Below are 27,802 nucleotides of genomic sequence, written 5' to 3' on the forward strand. Positions count from 1 at the left end.
ACTCGTTAAGAGCTGGATATTGACTTAAAGGGCCACTTAATATGGTGGTAATGGTGGTTTCCGAAAGGAGCCACCCCTTGGCTGGGTCCTTCCCTTGGAGGAAGATCTGGCTAGTCCCATGTTTGAGACTCTTAAATGAGGCTCCACGGACTTTATTTGCATATTCGTATTTCCCAGGGAGCAATGCACCTAGGATTTCACTGTGATTGAGCGCCTTTGCCGGCTGCCGCAGTGTTTTCTTTGACTGGTCTCCCTGAGGTCAGTGATTGTTTCGTGATGTTGGTCTACTAGGCATTGCTCCCACCTAGCCAGAATCCTACTCCACACTGATGAGGGGCAACACCCCGAAACAGCTGTCTGTGGATGGATACCTGGCCTTGTTATTTCCCTTGTCATATCTGTAAACTCATAAAGAGCTGGATATTGACTTAAAGGGACACTTAATGTGGTGGTATTGGTGGTTTCCGAAAGGAGCCACCCCTTGGCTGGGTTCTTCCCTTGGAGGAAGATCTGACTAGTCCCGTGTTTGAGACTCTTAAAGGAAGCTCCACAGACTTTATTTGCATATTCGTATTTCCCAGGGAACAATGCACCTAGGATTTTGTGGTGCCTCCAGGAGTATGGTCAACACAGTGGCTATGCCTTCCTCCAGGGGAGGGTAATTCCAGGCTTGGAGGCAATGATGGGTCTCTCTCGCAGTCAATCCATATATGCCACACAGTTCCACTCCAGGCCAGCAGGGGGAACTCTGAACCAGGATGAAGGGGAGGAGTGCTCTCTGAGGGCCAAGAGGAAGGAGTGGTTAGTTAGTCTGCAGAGGGAGAAGTGTGCAGACGTGGAGAGAGAAGCTGGAGGTTGAGCTAGGAAGGAGAGCTCCCTCAGCTTGAGAGAGCATGAACTGGAGCCTGGTCTCCACGGTTGTACGGATACTAACGGTCCTGCAACAGATACCAGAGGGGTAGGAGGCTGTAAATGCCCTGCTCCCATCTAAGACTTGAGGCACAACAGCAGCTTGAAAAGAGAGCCGGGACTCAAGAGAAAGGAGCCCCCGAGATAGGCTACAGCTGTCTGCCGTGCAAGAAAGGTTCTTGAGAACATCTGACAGGAGGAACTCTAGAGTAACTAAGTACTGGAGTGCTTCACACCACAAGGTGCTAGGAAGGAGACTGCACAGCCCGTCTGTGAGAGAGAATCCTTGAGTTGCTTCCAGGCTAGCCTGCTCCGTTACCATCTGTAATCAGGACCCTGGAATGCAGTTATCAAGTAAAGGTACAGAAATTGCACCTCGCTGTGTCTTGTCTGCTTCCTACCCTGTCGGTACTGCTACATCCATTGCCAACCACATCTACACTGCCCTGGGGCTACAGCTTCACCTGTGGGGAGCTACACCATCTAGGCTGCAACACACCACCAGCCCCAGAGGATCTGCATGCAGCGTCGGCTTCACATCTCACTTGCCGTACACCACAGGTGGCGTCACAAACTATTCCATTAACTACATTCCCCATTACTTGGGCGCCCAGGGCCACGGACCGGGTCACCGCTGCTGTGACACATCCCCCTGACATCGGCCCGGTACCGAGTACCCCACAGCCCTAGGAGGGCGACCCAATTTCACTGTGATTGAGCGCCTTTGCTGGCTACCGCAGTGTTTTCTTTGACTGGTCTCCCTGAGGTCAGTGATTGTTTCATAGTGACAGCTGAGAGGCACGCAAGGACGTGCGGAGACCCATGCCGTCAGTCCCCGAACTCAAGGCGCTGTGTTATCGGTAAGTCAATCTGACTGACTGATCACAGCATAATTGAGCAGAAAGTTCTGAAACATCAGCATATCCTGTCCGAACACAGGAGGAGTTTGTCGATGCTAGTGGCCGAGCTCCTACACTAACAGCCAGAGAGAGTGCCAGCAACACTCATGGCTTTTTAACTCACTAAATACTGTGATCAAAAGCGATTGCAACATTTGGGAGGCAGACAGAGGGAGGGAGCTCCCTCTGCCTTCAGATTGGTGCACAATCATTGCCATGGTGTCCCGAGATCATCATGAGGACCCCCAGGTCACCATATTATACTTGTGATCAAAGTAAAAAAAAGTGAAAGTCCCATAGATGGACTAAATAACGTTAAAAAAAGTTTTAAAAAATGTAAAAATAAAAAATAAAATTACAAAATAGTAATAAAAAAGAAGAATTACATTAATAAATACACATTTTTATGTAAAAAAAAAATGAACAAAAAAGTACACATAGTGGGCATAATTGCATCTGGAATGACCCTATCTGTAAAAGTGTCACACTAGTTAACCCAATCAATGAATGCTATAAAAAATGCTTTTTCTTCATATCACTGGAAAAAAAAGTGTAATAAAATACAATTAAAAAGTCAAATGTACATAAAAAAGATATAGTTGAAAATGTTTTCTTGACCCACAAAAAAGAAGCCGCTATACATCTTGGGGAAAATTTAAAAGTTATTGCTTTCGGACTACAGCAATATAAAAATAATTTTTTTTCTACAAAAGTTTTTATTGTGTAAAAGCGGCAAAACATAAAAAAATTATATAAATGAGTACTGACCAGAAGAATAAAGTTGCCTTCTCAATGTTACCACATGCGAAACGGCATAAAAAAATAGGTAAAGTTGGCCGAGCATTTTTCCAACTGATCTTGAACTACAGCATGTTAGCATCTTTTTATCATAGTTGATGTCCATTCTTCCAAATTGATATTAATAAATTAAGGTATTAAAAATTAATTGCATTTTTTAAGCAAATAAAATATTTATTATATATTGGAGAGAGGCAAGAAATTATGCAGATAAGGAGATCACTACAGAGAAAAACAAATATCGAAAGGGTTTGGGAAAAGAGATATCTGCTCTGCTAGTAGGATTGTTGGCTAATTCCAACTTATTAAAGGGGTTGTTCAGGACAATTTTATTTGCTTTTACTATCGACCTAAAAACTAGCAGACAGGTAGTTGCTGACAGAGGTAACTACCTGCCTATTCTACCTGGTCACCGACTGCTTCTGCCAGCGATTCAGCTGCTCCATGACATTAGAGCAGCTCTTCTTCCAGGCTGCTCTGTCAAAGAGGTGTCACTGTCGATGTCATGGTGATTGACAGCTAGCTCCCCATCAGAGAGAGGGGCCGACTGTCAATCAGCATGACGTTGGCAGTCACTTCCTGTCAGCAGAACAGAGCGGAAAAGAAGCCACTGCTCTGTCGACATGATGTCAGCGTAAGCTGCAGAATTCCTGGCAGGAATGCTTCGTGACCAGAGATCAGTGTCAGGCACAGCAAGCAGGTAGTTCGCAAATATAGCAGCTATCTGCTTGTTAGTTCTTAGGCCCATAATAAAAAAATAAATATTCCTAGATGCTCATGCCCATGACAAATGCCTCACAGCAGCATCCATCATTCGTTGACTAACATGGCATACTTTTTATGGACAGTTTAGGAAAAACATGGCTTTAGAATGTTTAAAGAATACGGCAACTGTTGCTTTGTGGTTTTTTTCTCCAGAAATCAATAATCAACAGTATACTTGAAAAAAAGAAATGTTGTAATATATATTTTTAGAGAAATCCACTTCTTCTTCTGTCTTCAGTGAATACAGGTTTTGCTCATAAAGATCTGTTGAGAACTGTAACTCCTCCCTTCTCCTCCTCCTCCTCCTCCTCCCCTCTCTATAGAATTTTAAAAGCACCAACTGCCATTTCCTATCTTCCTAACAGGGAAATCTGTTTTCACTAAATACAGATGTTACCCATGAATTGAGAATTAAATATCCATCCAAAAGGAGCAAAAAGCAAATGTCTCCCATAAGATATATTACAAAGTTGCTTATTTTTATATGTACTATTAATTTTTTTAATTAAAAATAAAATAACTATTACTTTTTACGGCAACAGTAGATATCTCAGTCAGTGCTCTAAAAAAGTGCATTGTGCCTTCTCTTACACAAAAATAGAAGATGTTCAAGTCTAAGATATTTCAGCCAAAAAAGGTGATAATCTAGATGTGAGACCCATCCCTAGAAGAAGGAATCTGCTTCTTCAGAATATTTGAGGGCAGGGCTGTGACTTGTGACTTGAAAATGGCATGAGAATGAATTTTAATGTTTCTGCATAAGCCAATGTATTGTTGTAGTAGAGTGATACACAGAATATTGGAAACACATGTTTTTCTGATTACAATTACGGTATTTCAGTTCATTTGCTTTTGCATGAAGGAAAAAGATTCTTTAAAATACTCTTCACATACCAATTGTTTTTTTTATCACCTTGGGTGTATTAAAGCTTATACCAATAAAGTTCTGTATAACATAACATTACAGCTGATATCAGGGCTTGCAAAAATAATTCTCTAATAAGGTTACCCATGCAGCCCAACCGTTTCTGAATCCTCTGATATATCTCGTCCTTGCATGTGACATACATGTTGGTCTCAGGTCGGGTACATGGGTATGGAGCAATTTCCACAGCACTATATAGGGCAGGTGATGTCTGTAATTTATAACCAATAATTGCCTCAACAGCAGCAATCAGAGCTTGTTCCTATTGTTGTTTAATTAAGTTCTGCTGATTTGATAGTGGAATTTAAGTATTGTATTGTGTGGCATTTAAGTATAGGTACTGTCACACTTAGCGATGTACCAGCGATCCCGACCAGCGATATGACGCGGTCAGGATCCCTGGTGCATCGCTAAGTGGTCGCTAGTGAGCTGCCACACAGGCAGATCTCACCAGCGACATCGCAGGGGTCGGGGGTCGCTACTTATGTGTCAGACGAGGCGATGAAGACGTCCTCACGCCCGCGTCCATCCGTCGCTCGTCGTCACAGCAGGAAGCCCAACAAGAAGCTGATGACGAGAAGCGGTCCAGGACGTTCTCGCGCGATCAGCGATAACCAGCGGGGGAGCTGGTCGGAGGTAAGTATCACACATAGCGATATCGCTAGCAATATCCCTATAACGTCACAAAAACCAGTGATGTTATAGTGATATTGCTAACGATATTGCTTAGTGTGACAGGCCCTTATGTCAGCGGGATGTCTGATTTTTTGTAATTTGCTATGTGTAATCAGCAAAGTAGATGTTTACCATTTTACTGAACTGTAGAAGGCCATCAAAAAGTTAAAAAAACTAATACTCACTTTACTACTCATCTGTTTATCCACACTCACAACTGGCTGCCTGCCATCCAGTCCTCATGACATCACAATTTTCCAACATACTTCACAATGTAATGAGACGCAGGGATATCCAAGGCCTACTGTACTCGCACTCAGAAGTCCTAGTCTAGAATAAAGTACGTGATAGTGCAAAGAAGAGGTGCGAGGTACTGGACGGAGGTGGGGAGCAGTGAGCGTGGACAGGTGAGTGTTGATGTGAGTATTAGTGTTTTATTTATTTTTTTCATCTTAGGATTATTGTGCTGTGATGTCTGGAGGGATCTCATAGCATCATAATAAAGAACATTCAGTTTCCAGTGAATAACATTAAAATCATAGTAACATAGTTAGCAAGGCCAAAAAAAGACATTTATCCATCCAGTTCAGCCTAGTTCAATGCAATTGTATGTAGTCAATATCGTCAGATCTACTCATCTAAGGTTTAAAGGTTTCTCACCATCTACTGAGAGCCTGAAGAGACATTGGTGACATCATCTTCACCACAATAGAATCATAGAATCGTAGAGTTGGACCTCCTGGGCTATCTGGTCCAACCCCCTGCTCAAAGCAGGAAGCAGGATTCGCTAAATCATCCCAGACAGATGTCTGTCCAGCCTCTGTTTGAAGACTTCTATTGAAGGAGAACTCACCACCTCTCGTGGCAGCCTATTCCACTCATTGATCACTCTAACTGACAAAGTTTTTTCTAATATCTAATCTGTGTTTCCTCCCATTCAGTTTCATTCCATTGCTTCTAGTCTTTCCTTGTGCAAATAAAGATGATCCTTCTAAAATGTGACAGCCCTTAAGATATTTGTAGACAGCTATTAAGTCTCCTCTCAGTCTTCTCTTCTGCAAGCTAAACCTTCCCAAATCCTGCAACCTTTCCTCACAAGACAGGGTTTGCAGACCGATCACCATTCTGGTCGCTCTTTTCTAAACTTGCACCAGTTTGTTGATGTCTTTTTTAAAATGTGCCGCAAAAAACTGGACACAGTATTCCAGATGAGGTATGACCAAAGAGGAGTAGAGGGCAATAATGACTTCATGTGATATAGACTGTATGTTTCTGTTATAGATCCTAGAATTGCATTTGCCTTTTTTGCTGCTGCATCACACTGTTGACTCATATTCAGTCTGTGATCTATTAGTATACCCAAGTCTTTTTCACATGTGCTGTTGCTTAGCCCTATTCCTCCTATTCTGTATATGCTTTTTTCATTTTCAATAATCCCCTGCAACCCCAATGCTAGAACCACACACACACACACTGGCAGTAGCATCGCATTCCCTTTACTCGCCAAAAGCAACATACTCCTCCAATAAACTCCAGACTTCCTGTCAGCATTATTTAATCCTTTCACATTAACAAAAGCACAGAAGATGCTGTAGGTGGGAGGAAGAGTGTACAGAGGGATCTCAATGCTCCTCTATAATCTATCCTGTAGTTCTCTTGCAGTATTCAGAAATCCTACTGCCTCTAAACTGTTCCATCTACAGAAGACCATTATTTCACATAGGATCCTTCAATCTCTCAAGTGATGGAAACTGCACTGATAATGCAGGGTAGATATTATCAGTGCAGTAAGCCCACATACTTAACAAGCTACAAATTGGTGAATTGAAAAATAGTTATAAGTTCTATTCCAATTTTATACAGTACATGGGCCTACAGGTAATACAGCAAGCAATTTTCCTTCATCAAATCTCTCCAAAAGACCACTGCTTTGAGAATGTCTCCACAGATCTAGATCAAATCTTTTCGTTATGCATGTTCAACTTCTTTAGCTTCCATATACCTTTATTGGCCTTCTTATTTGAGAGAATCATCCTTGAAGAAGTGAGTTCACTACAATTTTGTATGGTGATCTTAAATAGGTTTCACTGTTAATTTAGACCTTGATTAAATAGAGTTTCCATATAAAATTATATTCAGGACCATATACACCAGTGGTTCCCAAACTCCAGTCCTCACGGACCCCAACAGGTCATGTTTTCAGGATTTCCATAGTGTTACACATGTGAGAGAATTCCTGATGCCTTGATGATACTTCCATCACCTGTGAAATACTAAGGAAATCCTGAAAACATGACCTGTTGGGGTCCGTGAGGACTGGAGTTTGGGAACCACTGATATACACTAACATAATAACCATCTAATATAATAATATAATGTTGCAAAATATAAACAGTAAGGCTACCTTCCAACAATGAGCTTTTGGTGCGTTTTTGATGCTGTTATTTTCGCTGAGTCAAAAAAGCAGTGTTCTACAATTCCTGCAAAGTGCATGAGATTTACAGAAATCTAATGTCCCCTGTGCTTGCTTTTAACGCAGCATAAACTAACCTGCGGTGCATGTTTCAAATCTGAAGCATGTCCATTTCTCCTGCGGGTACACTGAGTTTTCTCTTCAGAATTTCTCCATAGTTTTACATTAGGGATGGAATTTACGCAGGTGAAAAATGCACATGCGTTTTACGTGCATTTCCACTACGGAAATACATCACAAGTACATGTAATTCACACCTTCATATGTCAATAAAGTTTTGTCAAAGCCAAATACCAGGAAGTATCAAAGACAAAGCAGCTTTATTTAAAGCATGACAACACCAACAAGAGACAAAGACTGCAGCATCAAAAACGCAATAAAAACAAGTTGACGAAACGCATACGAAAATGCAATAAAAAAATGCAAGTAAACTAATTTAAATAGTAGGTACAGAAATGGTACAGAAATTCTACAACATCAAAAACTCCCCAAAAGCTCATCATGGGAACATTGCCTAAGATATCAAGAGAAAGCACAGTGACTTTACCTTTGCAGTGCACTTGTGCTGTGGATGATTGATAGAATCCACATAATGATGCCTCATACATCGGGCTGGGTCCGATTCTGTGATGAAAGTGTTACTTTTTTTAATGTTGGCATTAGTTAATATTGCTATCAGGGATAATGCAGTAATCCATGAGACTAGGACATAGTTTCCCATTGTTTTCAATTTTTTTGGAGCAGAGCAAAGTCAGGACCTTTAAAAATGTAGGATCCAAAAGTACGAGCCGTGTAGTGTATGAAGATGAGCGTCAACTCCTTTCATTATTTTCCTTGTAGCCATTGGTCTTGTAGCTTTGGTTGGATAAATAAGCAGTAATCCATTGCTGCATCTGCTAGAGAGTTGAATAAAAAAACATCCATTATAACATTCATTTTAACAAATAAGCAGAAAATATACTCTATCTATAAATCTATCTATCAATAGGATTGTCTGTTAAAAATGCACATAAAAATCTGGTGGAAGATTTTTTTCTTGTAATAGCCTGATACAATTTTTCTGAAAAAATGAAAAATTGACACTTTTGGCATTAGAGTGACCAAATTCATCAAATAGCCAAGGATGTCTTATAAGCAGTTTTGAAACATTCATATCTATTTAGATAGATAGATAGATAGATAGATAGATAGATAGATAGATACAGTAGATAGATAGATAGATACAGTAGATAGATAGATAGATACAGTAGGTAGATAGATAGATACAGTAGATAGATAGATAGATAGATAGATAGATAGATAGATAGATAGATAGATAGATAGATAGATAGATAGATAGATAGATACACTCATGTGCTTCTCACTAAATTAGAATATCATTAAACATTTTAAAATTTATTTCGGTTCTTCAATACAAAAGGTGAAACTCATATTATATAGTCATTACAAACTGAGTGATCTATTTCAAGTGTTTATTTCTGTTAATGTTGAGGATTATGGCTTACAGCCAATGAAAACCCCAAAGTCATTATCTCAGTAAATTAGAATAATTAACAAAAAATATCTGCAAAGGCTTCCTAAGCATTTAAAAAGGTCTCTTAGTATGTTTCAGTAGACTTCAAAATCATGGTGAAGACTGCTGACTTAACACATGTCCAGAAGGTGTTCAATGGCACACTCCATAAGGAGGCTAAGCCACAAAAGGTCATTGCTAAAGAAGCTGGCTGTTCACAGAGTACTGAAACCAAGCATATTGATGGAAAGCTGAGGGGAAGCAGAAAGTGTTGTAGAAAAAAGTGCACAACTGGGATAGCCGCAGCCTTGAAAGGATTGTTAAGAAAAGGCCATCCAATAATTTGGGGTAGATTCACAAGAAGTGGACTGCTGCTGGAGTCATTGCTTCAAGAACCACCACACAGAGATGTATACAGGACATGGGTTACAAGGGTCGCATTCCTTGTGTCAAGCCACTCATGACCAATAGACAATACCAGAAGCGTCTTACCTGGGCCAAGGAGAATAAGAATTGGACTGTTGATCAGTGGTCCAAAGTGTTGTTTTCAGATAAAAGTAAATTTTGCACTTCATTTGGAAATCAAGGCCCCAGAGTCTGGAGGAAGAGTGGAGAGGCCACAATCCAAGCTGCTTGAGGTCTAGTGTGAAGTTTCCACAATTAGCGATGGTTTGGGGAGCCATGTCATTTGCTGGTGTAGGTCCACTGTGTTTTATCAAGACCAAAGTCAGTGCATCTGTCTACCAGGAAATTTTAGAGCACTTCATGCTTCCCTCTGCCGACAAGTTTAATGGAGATGGAAATTTAATTCCCCAGCCGCACATGGTACCTATCCTCACTTCCAAAAGTACCAATGCCTGGTTTAAAAACAACAGTATCCCTGTGCGTGATTGGCACAAACTCACCTGACCTTAACCCCATAGTATTGTCAAGCGGAATATGAGAGACACCAGACCCAACAATGCACCCTGGGCTTCCATAACACCTCAGCAGTGTCACAGGATGATCGCCTCAATGCCACACCGCAGTAATGCAGTAATTGATGCAAAAGGAGCCCCGTCCAAGTATTGAGTGCATTTACTGAACATACATTTCAGCAGGCCAACATTTTTGATTTTAAAATCTTTTTTGAAGCTGGTGTTATGAAGTATTCTAATTTACTGAGATAATAATTTTGGGGTTTTCATTGGCTGTAAGCCATAATCATCAACATTAACAGAAATGAACACTTGAAATAGATCACTCTGTTTGTAATGACTCTATATAATATATGAGTTTAATTTTTGGATTGTAGAACTGAAATAAATTAGTTTTGATGATATTCTAATTTAGTGAGAAGCACCTGTAATTCATTATCAAAAACACAAATTGCCTATTAATTGCAAACACAGTATAGATATTTACACACCTTTGTTTTTCTATATGTTCAATTAATTTGCAAAAAGTATATTGGTGCCTGTCTCCTCTGTCCAACTAAACCGAAGTTATCTATATTGGGCAAACTACATAGATCTGATGAACAAATAATGTATAGAGACTGGTAGCCATCCAATAAAACAAATACTGGCCCCGAGTGGCTCTCCAGGAGAGAATAGCAAAGAACAAACTACATAGACCCGATAAGCAAACAGATGTATATACTAATCTGGTAGCCCTCTAATGAATCAATTACTAGCCCCAGTTGGTAAAACACAACTGACAAACAGATCCCCTTTTGTAGTGGTAAGATAGGCATCATTCAGTAGAGGGTGTCATGTGTGAGCTGGCAAATCTGCAGGGATGTTGCTCTGGATTACAGATGCAGATAGCAGTAGAGTAGAGCAGGACAGCAATTACAGCAGGCAGAGGCAGGGTATGTCTTGGCCGGCAGCGGGTTAACCAGGTGCAGGACTACCCTGACCAAGAAGGCAGCTCTGTCTTTGAAACGCGTTGATTGGTTTCTTGGCTCCTGTGCTGCCCCGTAGTTAGTGTGACATCACACACTCAGGGAGCTTGCTGGTTTCACTTTCACTTTCGCGGGCATCCAGGGAACACTGCCGGCCGGGGCTTACCCTGGCTCTGTTTGTTTATCGGATCTATGTAGTTGGTTTTTTGCTATTCTCTCTTGGAGTGCCATTTGAGGCCAGTATTTGTTTTATTGGATGGCTACCAGTCTCTATACATTTTTTTGTTCATCAGATCTATGTAGTTTGCTCTGTGTTACTCTCTCCTGGAGCGCGGTCAGTTTTTTTAACACTTGTCTATTTGTCTATAAGCGTGACACCTACCCCTTACTGACCTTAGCAGCTGAAGGGATTCTAGAGGTGGTTTTCTGCTGCATGGTCAGGTAGCGCTTGTGTGTTTTTTTATTTTCAATTATCTATATTGGGGTTGAGGTCAGGGAATTTGGAACACCAGGTCTGATAGCGCAGTCTTTTAAGGGCCTGTCACACTAAGCGATATCGCTAGCAATATCGCTATAACGTCACTGGTTTTTGTGACGTAGCAGCGATATAGCTAGCGATATCGCTATGTCTGATACTTACCTCCGACCGCTCCCCCGCTGGTTATCGCTGATCGCGCGAGAACGTCCTTGACTGTTTCTCGTCATCAGCTTCCTGCTGGGCTTCCTGTGGCACCGACGAGCGACACGTGGATGTGGGCGGGAGGACGTCAGCATCCCCTCGTCTGACAGGTAGGTAGCGACCCCTGACCGCTGCTATGTCGCTGGTGAGATCTGCCTGTGTGGCAGCTCACTAGCGACCACTTACCGATGCACCAGCGATCCTGACCGCGTCAAATCGCTGGTCGGGATCGCTGGTGCATCGCTAAGTGTGACAGTACCTTTATTCTCCTTTTTTTTCAAAGTTGCCTCTACTCAACCTAAAAGTGTATATTTAGTTTTGAAAACAAAAGTAGTACCAACTACAACTGCAATCAAAATTATTCAACCCCAATTGCAAATTAAGCTTATTAGCAAATTTTGCAAACGTTCTGCTATTTGCAATAAACCTATCAAACAAAAATAATGTAAATATCTCAACACAAATATTATAGTAAATGGTTTCTTCAAATTCAACACAAATGGCACTTTTTATTCAATGCTACAGTCTAAGAATTATTCATCTCTTTTGTGTCGTGTCTTTAATATTTACAAGAGCTACTTAGTATTTAGAGTGACTGTAAATGCAGCATGAAAATAAAACCAGAAATGGCCCACATGGAGTAAATATGTGCAGTTTGATCATAACTGAGGGTGGATGAAGGGTGATCACCTTGTGGGATTCTGCTACAATGGACTCAACTCCAATTTAGGCATGTAATGTAGTAAAGCCAGTTTTAACTATCGCCAATGGTAATAATCCCATGTCCCGGTGGATTAAACCAGGCTGGAGAAAAAAAAACATACTCAGAAGGAAGAAGGAGAATGTTTAGGTACTCCACAAGGATAGACACTGAGTCCTTTTTTGGAGCTTTATACCTAAAAAAAAAATGAAGTCAGAATATTGACTTTATTAGAAATCTCCTGAATATACAATTTCATAGAATCATAGAATCATAGAATCTTAGAATCGCAGAGTTGGAAGCGACCTTCTGGGCCATCTGGTCCAACCCCCTGCTCAAAGTAGGATTCACTAAATCATCCCAGACAGATGTCTGTCCAGCCTTTGTTTGAAGACTTCTATTGGAGGAGAACTCACCACCTCTCGTGGCAGCCTGTTCCACTCATTGATCACTCTGTCAAAAAGTTTTTTCTAATATCTAATCTGTGTCTCCTGCCATTCAGTTTCATCCCATTGCTTCTAGTCTTTCCTTGTGCAAATGAGAGTAAAGATGATCCTTCTGCAATGTGTCAGCCCTTGAGATATTTGTAGACAGTTATTAAGTCTCCTCTCAGTCTTCTCTTTTGCAAGCTAAACATTCCCAAATCCTGCAACCTTTCCTCATAAGACAGGGTTTGCAGACTGGTCACCATTCTGTTCGCTCTTTTCTGAATTTGCTCCAGTTTGTTGATGCCTTTTTTAAAATGTGGTGCCCAAAACTGGACACAATATTCCAGATGAGGTCTGACCAAAGAGGAGTAGAGGGCAATAATGACTTCACGTGATATAGACTGTATGCTTCTGTTATATATCCTAGAATTGCATTTGCCTTTTTTGCTGCTGCATCACACTGTTGACTCATATTCAGTCTGTGATCTATTAGTATACCCAAGTCTTTTTCACATGTGCTGTTGCTTAGCCCTATTCCTCCCATTCTGTATATGTTTTTTTCATTTTTATTGCCCAGATGTAGTTCTTTACATTTTTCCCTGTTAAAAACCATTCTGTTAGTTGCTGCCCACTGCTCCAGTTTATTTGTATCTTTTTGAATCCTCTCTCTCTCTTCTCTAGTATTAACTATCCCTCATAGCTTTGCTTCATCAGCAAATTTAATCAGTTTACCCTCAATTCCTTCATCTAAATCATTGATAAAGATGTTGAACAATACGGGGCCCAGGACAGAGCCCTGTGGTACCCCACTTGAGACATTCTTCCAATTGGATGTGCAGCCATTTACAACCACTCTTTGGGTCCGATCACTAAGCCAGTTATGAATCCACCTAAAAGTTGCCTTGTCCATTCCATACTTAGTCATTTTTTCAATAAGGATTGTGTGAGATACTTTGTCAAATGCTTTGCTGAAGTCAAGATATACTATATCTACAGCATTTCCCTGATCCACCCAACACTTCAGTGTTAAAAGAACCTTTTTATCAAGTCACAGTAGTGCATCTGTTACTTGATAAAGGGGTCTTTGAACCCTGATATGTGTTGCATATTGAAGATATTTTTTCCAAAAAAAAGTGAACACTATTTATCATTGCGGCTTCATTGATTCATGAGCTGGAGCTTTGGGCCCCAGCCAGTATCCATTGATGGCAAGTACATTTAACATTACGTCTTCTGTTTAAGAATGCTTGCTGAAAATGTGATGCACAGCCAGGCACCAGCTTCTGATAACATCCCTTAAGAATCTTTGCCTGTTGGTAAAAAACTGTCAGCAAGATTTGGTGGCAGTAGGTAACTGAGGTTTCAGTTTGCACAGTAAGGTATATACTAAACGACTGAAGATCTTCATGTTCAAGCTTCAAGACGTACACCTCTTCCGATTCAAAAACACAAGAAATGTCAGCACCAATATACTTATATAAATAAACCACAGAAGTGTTGGCGTTCTGTGGAGTGATAACACAAAACTTTAAGTTTTCAGGCCTATAGCTCAGCAGTATGTCTGGAAGCAGAAGAATGAAACATAAGCCGAAAAGAGCATTCTGTCTACAGTGAAGCATGGCATGGTATGCTTTGAGGTTGTTATACTTTCTCTTGCAGTTGAAATAAGCCTCATGTGGAGTTCAATGTGGATTCATTCAAGTTTCATTTAATCCCAGGAGAAACCATCATGTGTTTTCTGAGGAAGCTAAAACTTGGGAGTTATTGGACTTACCAACAGGACAACGATCCCAAGCATACCTCAGAGTCCACCAAACGTTGGTTTTACAAGAAGTCCTGTAAAATTCTGGAGTGGCCATCACAGAAAATCTTGAATTTGAAGAAGGTGTTACAGCGCACAAACCCAAGAATATTTGTCAACTGTTGGCTCTAGACCATAAGGAATGAGCTAAGATTCATCAAAATTGGGTAACAAGGTGGCTCAGTGGTTAGCACTGCAGCTTTGCAGCACTAGGGTCCTTGGTTCAAATCCAACCAAGAGCAACATCTGCAAGGACTTTGTTCTCCCCGTGTTTCAGTGGGTTTCCTCCGGGTACTCCAGTTTCCTCCCACACTACAAAGACATACTGATAAGGAAATTAGATTGTGAGCCCCAATGGGGACAGTGCTGAATTTGTCTGCAAAGCGCTGTGAAATGGTGCTAAATAAGTGATTAAAATAAATTAAAAAAAATTAAAATGCTACCAGAAGCTGGTGTCTAGAGGTGAATCACTTTTACAGCATGTCATAACAGCTATGGACTGCTCTACTAAGTAATAAAAAATGCTTGTAATGATGAGAATGAATATTTCAGTAACAGCACCATTGTGTGTTGAATTTACAGACACCACTTGTTATGTACCGTATTTTTCATTGTGATATTACAGTACAGGGCACATGAATTGCTGGCTTATCTTGTATCTATCTATCTATCTATCTATCTATCTATCCATCCATCTATGTATATATGTATATATACAACGACAAAGCAAAGTCCAGTAATAACGTGAGCAATCCAGGATGCTGTTAAAAATTTTTTTCTTTTTATTCATAAATCCATTAAAATGCAATGGTCCAAGCAGTTCAAAACAGCAATAACGCAGGAAAGTCGTGCAGATATGACTACGCTTTTCGGCTGTAGAACCCGCCTTCTTCACGGTCCAAAATTTTGGACCGTGAAGAAGGCGGGTTCTACCGCTGAAACGCGTAGTCCTATCTGCACGACTTTCCTGCGTTATTGCTGTTTTGAACTGCTTGGACCATTGCATTTTAATGGATTTATGAATAAAAAGAAAATTTTGGACCGTGAAGAAGGCGGGTTCTACCGCTGAAACGCGTAGTCCTATCTGCACGACTTTCCTGCGTTATTGCTGTTTTGAACTGCTTGGACCATTGTATTTTAATGGATTTATGAATAAAAAGAAAAAAATTTTTAACAGCATCCTGGATTGCTCACGTTATTGCTGGACTTTGCTTTGTCGTTGTTCACATTTGTATGGATGGACTCCTACATCCAGATCCGGGCACAACGGAGTTAACCAGGTCAGCTGAGGTTCCAGGTGGTTCACAGGAGTGAGCTGGTCTACATTGTTGGATATATATATATGTGTGTGTCACTGACATCTATATATCTATGTATTCTGTGTGTATATATCAATTCTATCTATTCTATTCTAACCTGTCAGTGTGATTTTATTGCACACGGCAGTACAGTAAAATCACACAGGACACCAGTGAGTAAAAATTGATCAGCACTCCCATAGGCTTGCATTGGCGAGTCTCGGACGATATACGCGTACAATTGCAGCATGCTGTGATTTTACATGCACGCTGAATACGCCCAAGAAAGTAAATGCTGATGTGAGCTGCAACATAGATTCACACTGGGCCAAGTGCTATGTGAGGTTTTCTCACATAACACTCACTCGTATTCTACTGTAGTCTGATGCTGGCCATAAAAAAAAACCTGTGTGGCCTCCCCTGTATTTTTCATAAACAACCAGGCAAAACTCCACGCCGTATTTTTTAATTATTTAAATAAATAATTAAAAAAAAAATAGTATGAGGTCCCCCCATTTTGGACAAAAGCAGACAGCTGGGGCTGGTATTATCAGGCTGGTAAATGGCCATGGATATTGTCCCCCAGCCTAAAAATAGCAGCCCGCAGCCGCCCAGAAAAGGCACACCTATTATTAGATGCACCATGGAAAACTGTGTTGTCTTATTTCTAACAAAGGACTTTATTCTAGCTGAATATTAATTTACCATGTAATTATAGGATTAGCAATGGATAGGTATCTTATTATAGACGTGGGCTTGATGTCACCTGACAATACAAAGGTGAAATCAACCCCACAAATATAAACACCACTTGCCACTGCTGCAGAGCAAGTGGGAAGAGTCATGCAAAGCGCAAGAATTGGCACATCTAATAGATGTGCCTTTTCTGGGAAGCTGCAGGCTGCTATTTTCAGGCTAGGGGACCAATATCATTTCCCCTTACCAGCCTGAGAATACCAGCCCCCAGCTGACTGATTTAGCAAGGCTGGTTGTCAAAAATGGGGGGAACCCTACACCGTTTTTTAAATGATTTATTTAAATAATTAAAAATATGGCATGGGGACACCTCTATTTTTGATAACCAATCTTGCTGAAGCTGACAGCAGAGGGTTGCAGCCCCCAGCTGTGAGTTTTGCCTGGCTTGTTATCAAAAATACAGGGGAACCCAAGCAGTTTTTTTTAAAATTATTTATTTACATCACAGGAATCGCTGATAAATACTCCCATTCACCGCTCCTGCTCTCACTGTTGTCAACTTTATACCTCCGATCACAGCTGAACGTTCACTCTTTCTTCTAACAGCGTGGGAATCGCAGCTCTCTAACCGGCGGAGATGATTTCACCCCCGATCAGAAGTGCTCCGACAATGTTTACTACGCTGGCACACAGCGTGGGAAACACCGGCTTTTGTGCTATGTATGTTCAGCTTTATTCATTGATTTAATCTATGATTAAATCGGCGAATATTGCAGATTCGGCGATCATGAGCTGAACTGGACATTGAAATATTCGCTCATCTCTAATGCTTAGCACTGCATGACTTTTACAATGTTAATCTTTAGAGTGTCATAAGGAAGCTCCATAGACTTTCATTGTAAAAAAAGAATGGAGCATAGAGTGAGCCAGCTGGTCAGAATTGCTCTGACGTTACTTAGAAGCAATGAAGAATGGTGCTGGACACCAGAGAGCGCAACGGTACATAAATCTGCAACAGGGTCACCAGCTATCAATCTCCATACTACACTCCCTTCACAATGCCTCACATTTGAATCCACATATTCAGACATCATCAGTTCTATTTCTTGCAAAACACAAAAACAGAAGTCAGAACTAAAAATCTTAGATTTTGAACTAAAATGAGTGAATCAATTCAAAGCAAATTAAATTCGAATTTCACAAAAGATTTCAATTCAACAGAAAGTTTGTTAATTTTGATTTGCTTCACTTGAGAGGAATGGTGTTCAGAATCCACTTTACTGAATTTTACTGGATTTTTTATAATGCAGGTATAGGGGTTAAAAAAATGTTAAAATATTATGCTCACCTAGCCTTTCCTTCCTTGTCGCAAATCTGTGTCCACTCACTCCCTCTGGACTTCTGACGTTGACTTCTAGGGCTACAGTATGTCCAATGCTGACTAGGCCACGTGAACGTTCTTGACATTTATGACAAGTCTTGAGACCTGTGATGCAAATATGCGAAGCAAAGGTGATATAGATATCAATGATGTACAGTACGCAAGACCCAGTCAGAGTCAGCACTGAACATACTGGAGGCTTCAGAGTCAGCACTGGAGGACTGGAGAGAGCGAGTAGATCATCCGGAGGGGAGCTGAAGCAAAAGTACAGATGATGGGGCAAGGTGAGTATAATACTATCTTATTATTTTTAATCCCTTCCCAGACCTCCATTTATTATGGTTTAGGGTGTGGAAAGACATCAGGGCATGTTAAACATCTTTTAATCAGGACAATTTAGATTTGCATCAAATAAATTGGTTGTGAATCAAATTTCCAGGTCACATTTGAGTAAATCTCTCAAAACTTGACTTTTAGAAAATTAGCTCATCTCTCAAAAAAGCACACAAATGTGTTGAAATGCTATTTACTTAGGCATAAAAACTGAATAACTGTGGAAAACACTAATCTCAAACACATTCTGCTGCTTAATACCAAAACTCCTTGTACAGCATATTAATATTTTTTAGTAATTTGCCCCATATGCTTCTCAATCCCTATAAACTGCTTTTTATTAACTCTTGGCAATAATGTGATTTTGGAATCTAAGAGAACAATATGGGTGTACATATGAATGAAACAAACACTACCACAAAACTATGGGTCAAAAAACTTGGTCTACATAAAAACAAGATCGTACATGATCCCTGCCCGTTGGCACTTCCTATTGATGTGTTAAGAAGCCATGTTACAATTACAAACAGATGAATATAAGTGATTAGCTTTGCCAAAGACTAAGATATTTGGTTAAGATGGAAAATGCATAAAAAGTTTACTTTCTAACATTAACTCATTGCAGACTTCTAGCATACTAGTCTAAATGTATACATAGGTACAGTAATTTATTGAAGAGGCTGCTCCTTTCTATAGGTGGCTGTCAAGCTCTGTAGGGAAATTTTTTTTCACTATTGTATTCCTTCTATATAATTTTACACGACACTCAGTCACGTTTTACTCTTGTATTAATTTGCAATTTATTGAAGGATCAAATGACCACTTAGTCTATAACGGTGTTTATCAAAGTCCAGTCCTCACGACCCCCAACAGGTCATGATTTCAGGATTTCCATAATGTTGCAGAAGTGAGAGAATTCCTGATGCCTTGAAGATACTCCCATTACCTGTGCAATACTCGGGAAAACCTGAAAACATGACAAGTTGGGGGCTGTGAGGACTGCACTTTGGGAAACACTGGTGTACAGCAAAAGCAGAAATACTTGGTTAAAAAAAACAGAGTATAGCATTAAGTGTAATATATATAACCTGAGAGGACAGATTAACTGTAATATTCCTGTGTATAATTACAAAACATATATTAAGCGATGAATTGTGGCACTAAACAGTACATTAAAATTAAGCAAACTTTATTCCAAAGGCATTATATACAGCCTCTTTGCTGTATTTTAATGCCTTTGAAATAAAGTTTGCTGAATTTGAACATGCTAGCGAGTGGTGAAATTAATCTCTTAATATATATTTTGCAATTATCTTCGGTATTTTCTAATCATCATTGCTGAGGACCACCGAAGTATATTCAATGATTTCAGTTGAGTTCCGGTGTTGAATCTCAGGATTTGACTTCTGTGCACACTACCGTTCAAAAGTTTAGGGTAAGGCTGGTTTTACACTTGCGTTTTTTTGCACTGTGTTTTTGCGCAAAAAAACGCATGCGTTTTTTTTCCTATACTTAACATGGGTGCGCATAGACATGCGTTTGTACGCGTTTATATGCGCATGCTCGGGCGCACAAAATGCATCCTGTTGCATTTTTTGTGCGTCCGAACTGTCTCTAAAACAAGCATGCGCACGCAATGCGCACAAAATTCACCCAAAAACACATTATAGTCTATGGGAGCGCTGACGTGCGCATGGTAATGCACACGTCAGAGCAAAAAACGCATGCGCAAAAACACAAAAAACGCATGCAAACGCATGATGCGTTTTTTATGTGTGTTTGCACTGCGCACGCAGTGCAGCACAAAAAAATGCAAGTGTGAAAGTAACCTTACTTAGAAATATCTTTATTTTTGAAAGAAAAGCATTTTTTCCACTGAAGCTAACATTAAATGAATCAGAAATACACTCTATACGTTGTTAATGTGGTAAATGACTACTCTAGCTGCAAATGCCTGGTTTGTAATGCAATATCTTCATAGGTGTATAGAGGCCCACTTCCAACAACCATCACTCCAGTGTTCTTATGGTACATAGTATTTGCTAACTGTGTAAGAAGGCTAATGGATGGTTAGAATACCCTTCAAAACCCTTGTGCAAGTATGTTAGCACAGCTGAAAACAGTGTGGCTGATTAGAGAACCTATAAACCTGACCTTCCTTTGAGCTAGTTGAGAATCTGGAGCATTACATTTGTTGGTTCAATTAAACTCTCAAAATGGCCAGAAAAAAAGAACTTTCATGTGAAACTCGATAGTCTCTTCCAGGGCAGTTTCTAGGGAATTTTGCCAACAGGGCGAACATCGAAAAAGCGCCCCCCCGAACATTAACATGCTGAATACTTTAGATAAACTTAGATAAACGTGCCCACACTACACTCAAAGATCTAATTTTTAGTCTTCTACTAACTCTGCTGTTATTATTTCTAAATTTCTAGACTCTCATCTTCTTGCAGTTCTCTATATATATGTATGTATTAGCTTGATGATGCTGGATGAAGACCTAATGATGTTCCTGTATCATGGTAAAGTGACAGCGACGGGATTAATCAACTGATCGTAGATCAGTTTCTGGGAAAGCTGAGTGACTTTGACAACCAACAAGTTCTTACACAGCTATCAAGTAAGTTGTCAGCCATCTATCCCAAAGCCCTGACATTCTGCAACAGTATGGAAGTTTGTGATGCATACTGTGGACTTTCAGGAACTACCACCTAGGTTGTCACCCAGCTTTCCTGCACCACTGATTATCTATCTGGTTATGCCACAATGTTGGAGCAGGTAAGGTATACTGCTACTGTTCAGGAGTCTTGAAAAGCTGGGAAAAGACAGATGAAATGTCAGCACCCAGTTTTCCCAGAGTCAGATAGAACAGCAATTTACTTAGGAAATGTTGGCTGATTATTTAGTTATGCAGCAATGCAGGAGTGGGCGATGTATACTGTGGACATTCTAGAGCCTAGGAAAGCTGGGTGACAACCTGTCTGCCATTACAGCTCCCAAATTGGTTGTACTAAGCTTTCCTGCACCCCTGATTGTCTATCTAGTTATACAGCAATGCTGAAGCAGGTGTAGCTGCCACATCTGTTGTAATCCAGCTTTCCTATGCTCCGTGATTGTCTATCAAGGTTATGCAGCAATGCTGGAGTGCATGATGTACACTGCTGCTGTTTGTGAGCCTAGGAAAGCTGGGTGACGATTACAGAAAAAGACAGCACCCAGTTTTCCAAAAATCTGATACAATACAACATTCATTTCTTTGCAAAATCTTGGTCCCATATTCCATATGGTATTAACCTCTGAGTTACTGCACTTGCAGACCTGAATGAACCCATTCCTGGTCCTGCTGTCTCTTAGCACAACTACAAGCAGACCCGAATTAACCCCCTCCTGGTCCCGCTGTCTCTTAGCACCACTACATGCAGACCCGAATTAACCCCTTCCTGGTCCCGCTGTCACTTAGCACCACTACATGATGTGACAGCAGTTTGCATTAGTATGTGACCCCTTCTTTTGCTGCTGAGCTCATTGGGACTCAGCAGTACTGTGCAATCGTCTGCTGTAGCATAATGCACCAAGATAGAGGGAGCACACAGAACTGATCCACCTCATCAGCCAGGAGCTGCAATACTGAGGGGGGCAGTCACAAGGGGTTAATCTATGGGGGACACAGGAGGGTCTTGGCCCACACATGTAATGTAAAGCTGCTGGATTGTAAGCAGAGACTGGAGGCTTCACCACTGACCCCGCAGCCATAAATAAAAGATGGAATATTAAATACCTGTACGATGGGTAGAGAACACCAATAGTGCGCAGGGGCTGCTGGCCGGGTCAGATCACAGTGTGTGCAGTGCACGTGACGTATCAGTGCGCCGCGGGCGGGGTGGCGTGCGCGCGTACTGCAGGCAAGGGAGCAGCACAGCGCTAGAGAGTCGATCCTCGGCTCCTCTCCTCCGGCTCCTCCGCTCCGGTCTGATGCATGTCAACTTGCGCGCACCGCTGGCCGTGCCTGCTGCACAGTGCAGTACCGGATCGCGGCTCTGGTTCTCCCCGATTCGGGGAACCGGCTGCTTTTTTAGCAACCAGTTCCACCGAACCGGGGAGAACCGTCCGGCACAGACAGACAGCTAGGCAATAGGCAGGGCCGCAGGCGCCCCTGCTTGGGTGGCGCCGAGTGCGATCACACCCCCCGTCCCCCCCTAAAAACGGCCCTGGTCTCTTCTTGTTCTTAGAAGGCTATTCCATGCAAGAAATTGCCAAGAAACTGAAGATTTCCTACAACAGTGTGTATTTCTTCCTTCAGAGGAGAGCACAAACAGGTTCCATCCAGAGTAGAAAGAGAAGTGGGAAGCCCCGCTTCACAACTGAGCAACAAGACAAGTACATTAGAGTCTGTAGTTTGAGAAATCGATGACTCACAGGTCCTCAACTGGCAGTTTCATTAATTAGTACATGTAAAACGCCAGTGTCAATGTCTACAGTGAAGAGGCAATTCCGAGATCCTGGTCTTCAGGGCAGAATAGCAAAGAAAAAGCCATATCTGAGACTGGCTAATAAAAGGAAAAGATTAATATGGGCAAAAGAACCCAGACATTGGACAGAGGAAGATTGGTAAAAAGCGTTATGGACAGGCAAATCCAAGTTTGAGGTGTTTGTATCACACAGAACATTTCTGAGTCGCAGAACAACTGAAAAGATGCAGGAAGAGTGCCTGACGCCATCTGTCAAGCATGGTGGAGGTAATGTGATGGTCTGGGGTTGCTTTGGTGCTGCTAAAGTTGGAGATTTGTACAAGGTAAAAGGGATTTTGAATAAGGAAGGCTATAACTCCATTTTGCAACGCCATGCCATACCCAGTGGACAGTGCTTGATTGGAGCCAATTTCATCCTACAACAGGACAATGACCCAAAGCACTCCTCCAAATTATGCAAGAACTATTTAGGGAAGAAGCAGGCAGCTGGTATTCTATCTGTAATGGAATGGCCAGCGCAGTCACCAGATCTCAACCCCATTGAGCTGTTGTGGGAGCAGCTTGACCGCATGGTACACAAAAAGTGCCCATCAAGCCAAACCAACTTGTGGGAGGGGCTTCTGGAAGCATGGGGTGAAATTTCTCAAGATTACCTCAGCAAATGAACTGCTAGAATGCCAAAGGTCTGCAGTGCTGTAATTGTTGCAAAGGGAGCATTCTTTGACGACATCAAAGTTTGAAGGAGAAAATTATTATTTCAAATAAAAATCTTTTTTTCAAACCTTGTCAATGTCTGGACTAGATTTCAAATTCATTTGGCAACTCATTTAATTAATAAAAGTATGCGTTTTCATGGAAAGCACAAAATTGTTTGGGTGACCCCAAACTTTTGAACAGTAGTGTATAATATCTAAGCCCTACTATGGAAGTGTGTTTGAAAATAACCTGTCATTAAATTCCCATGCCCAGCCAGTTTATTATGCAAATGGTGTTAGTGTGTAAAATCTCATTTTCATGTAAGAAAAACTCTGGAATAAGACATCAGATTGCAGATATCAAGGCATCACTTTATTCATAGAGTTGAGCGAAACAGGTCGGCCAGATTCATAAGTCGCCGACTTATGGTAAAGTCGGGTTTCGCCGACCGAAACCCGACCACAGCGTGAAGTCGGCCATGCGTTCGGCAAAACGAGCACCAAAGTTGGATTTCCCAGAATGCTTGCACGTGACTTTTTTCAGCCACTGAGCAAGGACGTACACTGTGGGCAACGACATGACATGTGCAGCGTCCAGGGAGAGAGAGAGAGAGTTTTTGTGCACTTTAAAAAAGCAGTCCGGTGTGTTTACTGTCCTCCACTCCCTGTCGACTTTGCTTCCCCATTGACTTGCATTGGGTTTCGTGTTTCAGTCGGACCTTCGACTTTTCACGATAGTCGGCCGATTTCGTTCGACTCAACTTTTGAGAAAGTTGGGTTTCATGAAACCCGACTCGACCCTAAAAAAGGCAAAGTCGCTCATCTTTATTTATTCAGTTTCTATGACATACGGTTTGGTCCAGAAATATTTGAACAGTGAACAAGTCTTCTTGATATGGGCTTTGTATATCATTACTTTTTATTTAAAATGAAACAACTGAGATGCAATGGAAGTGTAGACTTTTAGGTTTAATTAAAGGGGTTGAACAAAAATATCTTGTGGAAAGTTTAAGAATTCCAACCATTTTTCTATAAAGCTTTGTCAATTCAGGGCTCAAAATTAACTGCACAAATTAACTTTGCGATATTTAAAATGTTAGTTTTTATTACTTTGTAGAAAATCCTTTACAGGTAATTACTGCCTGATGTCTGGACGTCACCAAATAATGAGTTTCCTCCTCTGTGTTCCTTTGCCAGACCTTTACTCCAGTTGACTTCAGTTGCTTGTTTGTGGGTCTTTCTGCCTTAAGTTTTATCTTAGGCTGGTTTCACATTTGCGTTTTTTAGCGCTGGAAAAACACGCATATGTGCGCATGCGTTTTTCCCCCTATATTTAACATGGGTGCGCATACCTGCGCGCTTGTAAGCGCATGTATGCGATTTTCATGCGCTGCGTTTTTTTGGGGTGTGCGTTGGTATTTTCCAGACGCAGCATGTTGCATTTTTTGGCCCTGCAAAAAAGCGCATGCGCACATATGCGCACGCTTTGCGCTAAAAATGGCCATTATAGCCTATGGATGCGCATATGTGCGCACTGGCATGCTCATGTATGCGTTTTTTTGCATATGCGTTTTTTTTTTAACCATGGAATTTAGGGGTTTGGGTTAGAGTTAGGGTTAGTTAAGGGGGTTTAGGGTTAGGGTTAGGGTCAGGGTCAGGGTTAGGGTTGGGGTTTGGGTCAGGGTTAGGGTTAAGTATGGTTTGGTTAAGGGTTAGGGTCAGGGTTAGGGTCAGGATTAGGGTTAAGTATGGTTTGGTTAAGGGTTAGGGTCAGGGTTAGGGTTAGGGTTAGGGTCAGGGTTAGGGTTAAGTATGGTTTTGTTAAGGGTTAGGGTCAGGGTTAGGGTCAGGATTAGGGTTAAGTATGGTTTGGTTAAGGGTTAGGGTCAGGGTTAGGGTTAGGGTTAGGGTTAGGGTCAGGGTTAGGGTTAAGTATGGTTTGGTTAAGGGTTAGGGTCAGGGTTAGGGTTAGGGTCAGGGTTAGGGTTAGGGTTAGGGTTAGGGTCAGGGTCAGGGTTAGGGTTAGGGTTAGGGTCAGGGTCAGGGTTAGGGTTAGGGTTAGGTATGATTTGGTTAAGGGTTAGGGTCAGGGTTAGGGTTAGGGTTAGGGTCAGGGTTAGGGTTAGGGTTAGGGTCAGGGTTAGGGTTAAGTATGGTTTGGTTAAGGGTTAGGGTCAGGGTCAGGGTTAGGGTTAGGGTTAGGGTCAGGGTCAGGGTTAGGGTTAGGGTTAGGGTTAGGGTCAGGGTTAGGGTTAGGGTTAGGGTTAGGGTCAGGGTTAGGGTTAGGGTTAGGGTTAGTTAGGGTTTAGGGTTTGGGTTAGGGTTAAGTATGATTTGGTTAAGGGTTAGGGTCAGGGTTAGGGTTAGGGTTAGGGTCAGGGTTAGGGTTAGGGTTAGGGTCAGGGTTAGGGTTAGTAAAGTCATGGTTTGGGTTAGTGTGAGGGGACATCCAATGTTGGAAAAAAACGCAAACGCGGTAAAAACGCACTAAAAACGCATACAAACGCTTAAAAATGCTGCGTTTTTTTCATGCATGCTCATAAAAATGCTTGAAAAAAACGCAGCAGTTGTATGCTTTTGTATGCGTTTTTTCAATGCGTTTTTTTGCGGGAAAAACGCGCTGCAAAAAAAAGCAAGTGTGAAACTAGCCTTAAGCATGTAAAATGCATGCTCAATGGGGTTGAGATCTGGTGATTGACTGGGTCATTGCAGAATATTCCACTTCTTTGCTTTAAACTCATGGGTTGCTTTCGCAGTCTGTTTTGGATCATTGTCCATCTCTACTATGAAGCCCCATCCAATCAACCTAGCATCATTTGGTTGAATATGAAAAGAAAGTATAGCCCTGTACACTTCAGAATTCATCCGGCTACTTTGGTCTTCAGTCACATCATCAATAAACACTAGTCACCCAGTGCCATTGGAAGTCATACATACCCCACACATCACACTGCCTCCACCATGTTTTACAGAGTATGTGATGTGCTTTGGATCATGAGCCATTCCAACCCTTCTCCATACTTTCTTCTTCCCATCTTTCTTGTACAGGTTGATCGTAATTTCATCTAACTAAGGAATGCTTTGTCAGAACTGGGCTGGCTTCTTCAGATGTTTTTTGACAAAGAATAATCTTGATGTTCAATTTTTAAGGCTGATTAATAGTGTTGAGCATTCCGATACCGCAAGTATCGGGTATCGGCCGATATTCGCTGTATCGGAATTCCGATACTTAGTTCCGATACTTTTTTCATATCGAATACCGGAATCGGAAGTTCCCATAATGCTAGGAGCCCGCTCGATTTGATTCAGCCAATGGGGATCCTCAGAAGTGTGGGCACATCCTGTTAGGCATGTAGGCATGTTAACTACTGGCATGGCTGTGATTGGCTGCTGAAATGATGTCATGATGCACTATAAAAACCACTGCAGCCGCCATTTCTGGTCACTCTGCTGTGAATTCAGTTAGGGACAGGCTGCTGTTGAAGACTGTGAGGGACAGTTAGAAATAGCGATCATCTAAAATATCTATTGCTCTACCCAGGCTACATAATCCACCACTGTACCATTTTTGTAGCCCAGCAGCGCTGTTTTAATAGCCGTCTGCAAGGGCTGTGTGAGTGCAGACCCACGCTGTGTAGTGTGTCCTGCAGGCACGTCTGCTTGTAGGCCGCCCAGCGTGTGTCTCTGCCTCATACACATTTTTCTTTTATTGCTGCTTTTTTTTTCTCCTGTATAGTGTGCTTCCATACGTATCCATATACGTTGGCTGCAAACACGAAAGGAGTGGACAGCGGAGCCTTTCAGCAGCTTTTCAGTGCTATAGCCCATTTCTCTGCACTGTTTTTGGCTGTCTGATAGGTCTCTCTGTGTGTGAGTGCAGCTCACGTTGCAGTGTGTTCTACAGCCACCGCTAGCTGTAGTCCGCTCAGCGTGCATCACTGCCTCATACATAGTCGTCCTTTTTTTGCAGCTAATTTATCCAGATTTTTGTTCCTATATTAGTGTGCTTCCATCCGCATCCATTGTCATTGGTTGGTTGCAAACACTATATAGGATTAGATAGAGGAGCCTTTTTGCTGGCTTGTGCCCTTCAGGGCCAGCCAGACTAGTATCACCCTATTTTTTGGAGCCTCATCAATTGCATTGTAGGTTAGCTTCCTGCATTGTAATCGCTCCAAAAAGTTTGTGATACTATAGCTTTCAAACTTTGGTCACATCCTTTTCTTTCCCCCCCCAAAAAAAAAGGAAATAAAGTTCACCAAACACTCCACTTTACAGTTGTGTAGGCCACATTAGATCATATTAAAGTGTAGTACACACACTCTTAGCCAAATTAGTGTTTCTTATACTGGTTAGCAGGTGTTCAGGAATAAGAACACTAAGCCACCCCTTTTTTACTTTTCTGCCCATCTTTATCAGTCTACCAAGATGAAGAAGGCAGGGAGTAAGGCACATGGTCGTGGCCGTGGAGTTTCAGCAG

General features: G+C 41.5%; 1 protein-coding gene across 2 annotated transcripts in view; it reads right to left on the reverse strand.

Annotated features, from left to right (window-relative positions):
- NDP (norrin cystine knot growth factor NDP) overlaps positions 1–27,802 on the reverse strand; it is a 314,667-nt gene that overhangs the window by 70,476 nt on the left and 216,389 nt on the right. For both annotated transcript variants that reach the window (XM_073565121.1, XM_073565115.1), the window contains one exon: positions 7,992–8,340. In XM_073565121.1, coding sequence (XP_073421222.1) covers positions 7,992–8,165 — 174 coding nt within the window. In that variant the 5' untranslated portion in view covers positions 8,166–8,340. The remainder of the gene's footprint in view (positions 1–7,991; positions 8,341–27,802) is intronic.

The sequence above is a fragment of the Dendrobates tinctorius genome, unplaced genomic scaffold (assembly GCF_039654945.1).
Source record: "Dendrobates tinctorius isolate UK_male_01 unplaced genomic scaffold, ASM3965494v1 ptg000016l, whole genome shotgun sequence".
In the NCBI taxonomy this organism is placed as follows: domain Eukaryota; kingdom Metazoa; phylum Chordata; class Amphibia; order Anura; family Dendrobatidae; genus Dendrobates; species Dendrobates tinctorius.